At 45.0% G+C, this 7,500-nt stretch overlaps 1 protein-coding gene across 1 annotated transcript; it reads right to left on the reverse strand.

Annotated features, from left to right (window-relative positions):
• Positions 1-3,005: 3,005 nt before the first annotated feature.
• On the reverse strand, positions 3,006-6,400 carry si:ch211-243a20.3 (uncharacterized protein LOC100151507 homolog). Its single transcript, XM_060046252.1, has 4 exons — positions 5,879-6,400; positions 4,734-4,867; positions 4,073-4,202; positions 3,006-3,592 (listed from the first exon to the last, which is right to left on the reverse strand). The coding sequence occupies exons 2-4, from the start codon at positions 4,846-4,848 to the stop codon at positions 3,262-3,264; spliced, it is 576 nt and encodes a 191-aa protein (XP_059902235.1). The 5' UTR covers positions 4,849-4,867; positions 5,879-6,400; the 3' UTR covers positions 3,006-3,261.
• Positions 6,401-7,500: the final 1,100 nt, after the last annotated feature.

Below are 7,500 nucleotides of genomic sequence, written 5' to 3' on the forward strand. Positions count from 1 at the left end.
GCTGATCAACCCTATGAATGCTGGTAACAAATACATTGTAAATAAATTGTTTCGTTTTGGCAAGTAGCCGTGTAATAAGCGGGATAATGTATAGAACTTTGCCGGTCATTATCGTAAAATAAGCCCCTTCATGGCGAAGCAAGACACCTCCGCTGGGCGTCGGTGTCCTGTTCGCCCTGTCGGGGCTTATTTTCTCGATAATGACCGGTGTTCTATACATTATCCCTTACATATATATGATATAGGATGTCTATGTATACAAAAGCTTAAAAAAATATATATAAATTGACGCTACAAGTTCATGGCGGCAGGGTTGCTATGGCCGGTCGTTATGCGGAAATCGGAATGACGTTGTCAGTCCTGTGTGTTCAATAGCTGTCAGCTGTTTCGAAAAGTGGGTTTCCATTTCCCATTTTGCGAATTTACTCTATTTCGCATTTCGCAAAAACCACCTCAAGCGAGCGGATAAACTTTTTAGAGGATTTTATGCGAATTTTGGTGTTTCCATCACCGTTTACTGATTCGATACTTTAAAATTCGCATAAAATCAGGGGGATGGAAACGCAGCTAATGAGAGACAATGAGCTACGACCGTGCGAGCACCACATGTGTGTGTGTGTGTGTGTGATTACACACACTGTGTTGTACACTTTTTTGTTATTTGAATAACCGCTCTGCTGTTGGTGTTATGGCGCATAACACGTCGGACTCTCGTCTCTGGTGTGTCCACAACGAGACTCGTAGGGGGGGGGGTTATTTCAGCCATGGTTGAGAAGGAATTGGAATTGAGTCTGTCTGCGTCCTGCAAGACGGAGGCGTAACTTGTAGTAGGAGGCGTAACTTGTAGTCGGAGGAAGCGTAACTTGCACTAGGAGGCGTAACATGTAGTCGGAGGCGTAACTTGTAGTCGGAGGCGTGTCTAGTACTTTTCTAAATCGCGGAAGTGATCTGTATGTAGCAGTGGTGCGCGGGTACATAAATGACCGCAACTCGGACCTCAAATTAGGCCTTATATAAAAATAATGCACCCAACCCGCTCATTTAAAAATATGCTCTTGATTAGCTTAATCTTGATATGCTCTTGATTATATTAATCATAGCCTTACGTGAAACTGACATCCCTGAGTCATATGCATTTAAGAAAAGAAGCCTATTACAATTTTACAATGACATATAATGCATACAGCAGTTTAACGTGGGGAACCTGCTTAAGTTTAGCCTACTTTATCCCTTTATACCTTTAACAAAAAGATAGCAGATAAATAATTAAAGAATTAAAGACAGCAGTTTAATAATTCAAATAATTTTATTGAATACATATTGAAATTGATCGCTTGCTGCATGTTTTCAAGGTCCTGCATGAGATAGAAAACAATGAATTAAACTAAATATTACTGATAGAAACAAGACAAGAACAATGCCACTAACAGGAGGATAGTTATGAGAAAGCCTTCATATTATAGCGTTCACATTACAAGCCTTCATTTTATATATATTTGCCGGTCTTCAATACATGGATTTCTCAGGTACGTCATCACTGTTGCACTGTGCAAACTCGGGGCAGAAAGAAGCAAGCAACATCTACTAGCCTGAGTATTAAGTGACTGTTCAGTGTGCATCTCAAACGTGTGCATCTCAAATGTGGCAGGTCGTAAAGTAATGTAAGCATAGCTAGCACCTTAGAAAGCAGCTTTCATCTTAAAGTCAAATAATTAGATAGACAAAGCCTCAAATATCCAAATGGTATGTTTGGGAATATGTTGAGGGTGTGTCTGCAAGCCTTCCTGGCTATAGACGGGGGATTAGTAGGCTAACCACAACTAATAAACAATACATTTAAACTGGGCTTTCTGATAGTCATTCTATAATGGTAGATGACTTTCTGCCCCGGATTGGCGTGCCCAGGCGCAAAACCTGCTCAAAGCCTGAAACAGACAACACAAACTTGTTTGCATTTTCAGAATCTTTTGGACTAGAAACCTTATTTGATGATAACAAAGAAAACTGACCTTTGGGTCTGGCTCTTCCACGCTCATGGCCTGATAGAATACAAAGGCAAAGGCAGAGTTACAACAGATATGTTCATCATGTTTAAGACCCGACTTCAATGAAGATCTCGTGTGAACCGTGATTTACAACGCTTTTTGTTTACCGCGAAAAGAGAAAGATCTCGCGTGGACCGCGATTTAGAAAAGAACAAGTTACGCCTCCTAGTACAAGTTACGCCTCCTACTACAAGTTACGCCTCCGTCTTGCAGGACGCAGACAGATACTATTGAGGAATTGGGGGAAAGGAACTTTGGCTTTGACTCCCTGAAGTACATGAACCGTGACATGGAGCAGAAAGGGATTGTTGCCTGCGATGTCTCCTGCTTGAGCCCCGCTTCCCGCTGCCCGCTGCCGAGGGACCACCGCCTCAGTGCTGCCCACTGCAGGAGGCAGTGGTGCCTAAGCGCTGCCCGCTGCCGAGGTGGTGGTCCCTCGGCAGCGAGGCTCGGGCGGGAGACAATCGCAGGCAACAATCCCTTTGTCGGCCAAAGGCTGTGCGCGCCTCGCCATTGCTATACATCCACTGTTAATAGAGCGCATGGTACCGTGGCTTTGATCAGGGCCACACCCCCACCCTCCTCCTTGACCCGCCTCTCTCCTACTCATTTGCATTAAAGCTACAGACACTGAAACGGCGCGTTTGGGGAAAGCTCAATGTGCGACGTGGTGGCTGTATATCTGCACCACGACGGAATTTCGGGAACGTCTTCAAATACTGTGTTAGGGGCCCACTAATATCTAGCCTATATCAAAGCATCCATAAAGTAACATGCCATGGGACCTTTCAATTAAATCTTGAAACAAAAACGATAAGGTCTACAAACAAATCTATCCCTGATTGAGGTTGTGTAAGAGTCACCACCAGCATAGTCTAAAGGCAGGCTGCCTCCGATGCCTGTTGAGCCTCGGCGCTCACGACTTGCATCCATGACGTCACCACCCTCTCACAACGCAATGAATACAAGCAGACACGTGTCACCCGTTTTTCAAGTTTATTACTGATGACATAGGCCTACAGCTCCCCCCTAAATTCATTCTCTGACCGGTTCCTGCAGATTCGAAAGATTATCCTCCACTACAAACATATCAAACATCAAATTGCATAATATAGGCCATTGACCACAGACATATATTTTGCATTTTTATCAGCCGTCCCATTTCCCAACTTCCCCCGTTCCTCCTCCTCCGACAGCCGGCCGGCTATCGATCGGTTTACCTCTCACTCTGGAGCACGCGCACACCCCCGTGCTTCAGCACTCGAACTTTCCTCCTACTCAACACACGGCTCCCCCGCGAGGGGGTCGCTGGCGCAGCGCTCTGCCGCTCTCTCACGGGGTACCGGGCCAGCCTAGTCACCTCCCCACGCATGCTTTGGGGAGCAAGAGCCTTGGCGTCCCCTGCTTCCTCCCCCGCCTCCCTGTAGCCGTGGCGACGAAGGAACGGTTCTAGGGTTGCTAGGCGATGGGTGAGCTCTGTGATGCGCTTGTGTAGCAGGGAGACTTCTCGGAACAGGTCGTTCACTGACTCGGAGAGAGGGCGCACCCTGTAGGACAGATGGGGGAAGTGCAGCTGCAGTGATTAGAATGCATGGAAAAAAGGTTACGTTTTGGAACAGTGTTGGACAGCTGTTAGGCTACTTACTTGAAAAAGAATACTTCAAGAATTATTAAGAGGAGCAATCATCGTGTTCAAATAGAAAATAGAAAACCAGGCTTATGATCCATCTGGGCTTAATAAAATACCATCCCTAGTCTTCAAAAAAAGGGTTTGTGCCAGAGAGTTTTTAATGATCGGAAAGCACAATTTGAGGCATTTTGTGGTGTAAGCCTAACAGGTGCTGTCTTCTTTAAATGAAGAGCTCTGAACAAATAAGAAACCCAAACAATTATCTTAAAAGTATTAGTATAACCTATAAATAGTTTTCAATAGTTTCTTCGCAAAATGTTCAACACTAGTGTTATTTAATTCAATTAAAAATGACTACTGGTCTGAAGGAGGGTCCCGGCTCTCAGCCTGGCCGTACCGGGAGTAGTCTGGCAGCAGGGCGCTGGGCTGGGAGTGCACCAGGGTCTTGATCTCATTAAAGATCCGCTTGCCCCAGGCGTCCAGCACGCGGGTCACACTCCGCACCGCGGCCACGTTCACACTGTCGGCTGGGAACAACGCACACACATGCACACGTGAACAAATACAGACACACACACACGGCCCAGGACACTGTAGTAAGTAAAAGTATTGCCTCATTTTGACCAAGCACAGAGTCGACATTGTTTAGAGCCCCCCCCCCCCCCCCCTCTGTGTGTGTGTGTGTGTGTGTGTGTGTGTGTGTGTGTGTGTGTGTGTGTGTGTGTGTGTGTGTGTGTGTGTGTGTGTGTGTGTGTGTGTGTGTGTGTGTGTGTGTGTGTGTGCGTGTGTTGCAAGAGTGTGCTTGTGCATGAGTAAGGACGTTGCATGTGTGTGTGTGTGTGTGTGTGTGTGTGTGTGTGTGTGTGTGTGTGTGTGTGTGTGTGTGCGTGTGTGTGTGTGTGTGTGTCTGTGTATGTGTTGCAAAAGTATGCACGTGCATGCGTGCAGACGTTGCATGTGTGTGTTTGCCAACAGGCTCTATAAATACTGTGCTGTCACTCGCAGTGTGCTGATTTATGGCGCCTATCTGCAAATGTTAGATCAAACAGTGGAATTACCTCCCTCTCTGTAATTCCAGAACCCGTACTCCAATTCATTCTCGTCGGCAGCTGCCTGTGCCACGGTTGCCATGGCGGCCACTATCAGCAACATCAACAGAGTGGATGCGGCCATGTTGGAGCATCAGATGCGGCTTGTTAAGAAGCATGAGGAGAAAAAATAAGAAAAGGAAAAGTAAGACTTCAATGGCGGTTCATGGATATTGTATTCATCATTAAAGATAAGCCACTTGAGTTTGATCCCGGAGCTTCAGCGTAAAGACTCAGACACACATCATCCGGCCATGGACAATCGTCATCGTATGTATGTATTTTTTTACCCCTAGTGGAAATGCCTCTGGGAGAGAGAATACAAAGGTACAACTTTGATGGAACAGCAACATCAGTAGTTTTGGATCTTCAGATTTGTTTGCTGCCATCAGTTGCAACATAGATGAACTTGAACAAAGAGAGAGAGAGAGAGAGAGAGAGAGAGAGAGAGAGAGAGAGAGAGAGAGAGAGAGAGAGAGAGAGAGAGAGAGAGAGAGAGAGAGTGCGAGAGATAGAGAGAGAAAGTGTGTGAGAGCAAGAGCGATAGAGAGTCAAGCAGTGTGACCCATCTTGTACAGCTCAGATTACTTAATTTGAGAGGAGCGGGGTTACGTCGTCTTTTGTGTTGGAATGAATGACCACAGTCAGGGCCGCAACGTAATGCACATAAACAAGTCGGTTAAACCACTGGTCCAATCCTGTGACCTCAGACCGAATCAGAGGCGCAGGGGAGGAGAAGGAGATGGAGAAGATGTGGACAGCTGGCAAGACGAGTTCAAAGGAAAATGAGCGATTACGTTCAGAGGAAAAACATCTGGATCATCCGACTCCCAGCACACACTACCATGACTCATTTTCAAGGCATTTTAAATGTTTTTTCATTGAATGGCCTTTAAAATTCGCAGAGCAGATGAAAGAAACGCAGCAGATATTTATCAGAGCCATACGCTGCAGACAACAAGTGTTCTACTCAACACAAGTCACAACATCAACATGCAAATTGGGCTATTCAAATGAGACAAAAAAATAAAAACAAAGGCAAGATGTACAACGCGGCGGCAGAGTCTAATTTTCAGAAAATAATTTAGGAAAAATATGAATTATGTAATACTCACATCTTGAAATGGTGATACCTTCTTTGTCCTTTGTGAGACTGTGTACCGATACCTCTCTGTCCCGTCTTCGATCTTTACTCTCTCTCGGTCTCTCTCTCTGCCTTTCAATCTATCTTCTCCCCCTATGACATTAGAGGGAGACTGTGATAGAACATCACAGAGCCACTTAGAAAACAATTTATTTGAGAAGTGCTTGAGAACTTAGGAGCGTACCTCTTCCCATTCTACCCCACCCCCCTCTCCTTCACTACCCCTCTCTCCCTCTCTCTCTCTCTCTCCCCCCCCCTCTCTCTCTTTCTCTCAGCTGCAGATGCTCCAGATGTCGCTGACGTCTTGTTTGTTCTCAGAGAAGAGTCTCCCAATGCACCTTCCTTTTAGTGCGTCCTCATGTGTGTCGTGTCTCCGTCGTCTCCGGCCTCTTCCTTCTCACCTCTACAGGTTTGATAAGGTGCAGTCCGGGAGGCTAGGGGAGGCTCACACATAGCCCCAACCCACAGCCTGATTCATGGCCCCTTGTCACGTGTCCCAGTCTTTGATCTTCGTCTAACAGAAGTCAAACCTGGGAGACACGAAGTCGACCTCGTCCACCATAACACCATCAAACCTTCTGGCAGACGGTAGGACAGAGGGCCAACCAAGCAGGATGGAAACTTGTGATAAACTCTTCCGGTGTATAACAGGATTTTTTCTGATGCAGGGGTTAACGGCATAACATGTTTAATATCTTTGTTCCATATTTAAAATCCTGGACTCATTTTATGTGACATTGGGCATTTTGGATGAATATGTGTTTTGCAAGTCATATTGCAAGCCCAGGCAAACTTAGAGTACTTAGAAATAAGGTGTGATGAAATAACCAACCCTCACTTAACCTTTTTAATTGTTCCAGATGCCTTGCAGAGAAAATATGGTTTAATAGTTAGAGGGGATGAGAGAGAGAGAGAAAAGATATAAACGTCTTTACCGAATAGATTTACCCAGACATCAAAACACATCATTGAAAATAAAAAAGTAAAGTAATTTAAAATAAATAACTATGGGTTTTGTATCTTAATCTGATACTGAACATTAGTTCATCCTATTCCACTGAAACACAATATAGTGTTTCTGACTGGCTCTTGGCCGGAAGAGAGACGGGGAAAGATATACCTGTCAGACAGACCAACATATCATAAGTGTCCATTCTCACAAGCTGAGTGCAGGATATACCGAAATGTTTCAGGCCAGGAAAGGATGGTTCATCGGCCACCAGATCTGAATCAAATGACCAAAACACAGCGTGAAAGTTTGTTCTGTATGTCGTGCACGTGAGCACTACATTACACATGGAGACATCCATGTAGTCTTCAGAAGGGCTTTGCTTATCAACCTTTTTTTTCCGCAAATCAAAGATCAGGAGATTGTTCATTACACTGAGACTGAAGCGCTGGACTCTTATTGGTTACAGCGATGCAGCTCTGTTGGTATCATTGCACATGGATAAATATATCCGTGTGCATGCAGTCATCATGATATTATGACCGACCAATTTTTTCTTTCTTTCGTCTTAGAGGCTCTTCTTTACTGCATCTTATTTTTTTATTTCTTCATCTTTAGTAGAACCTTTACTTTATTCTTATTCA

The sequence above is a fragment of the Gadus macrocephalus genome, chromosome 3 (assembly GCF_031168955.1).
Source record: "Gadus macrocephalus chromosome 3, ASM3116895v1".
NCBI lineage: Eukaryota > Metazoa > Chordata > Actinopteri > Gadiformes > Gadidae > Gadus > Gadus macrocephalus.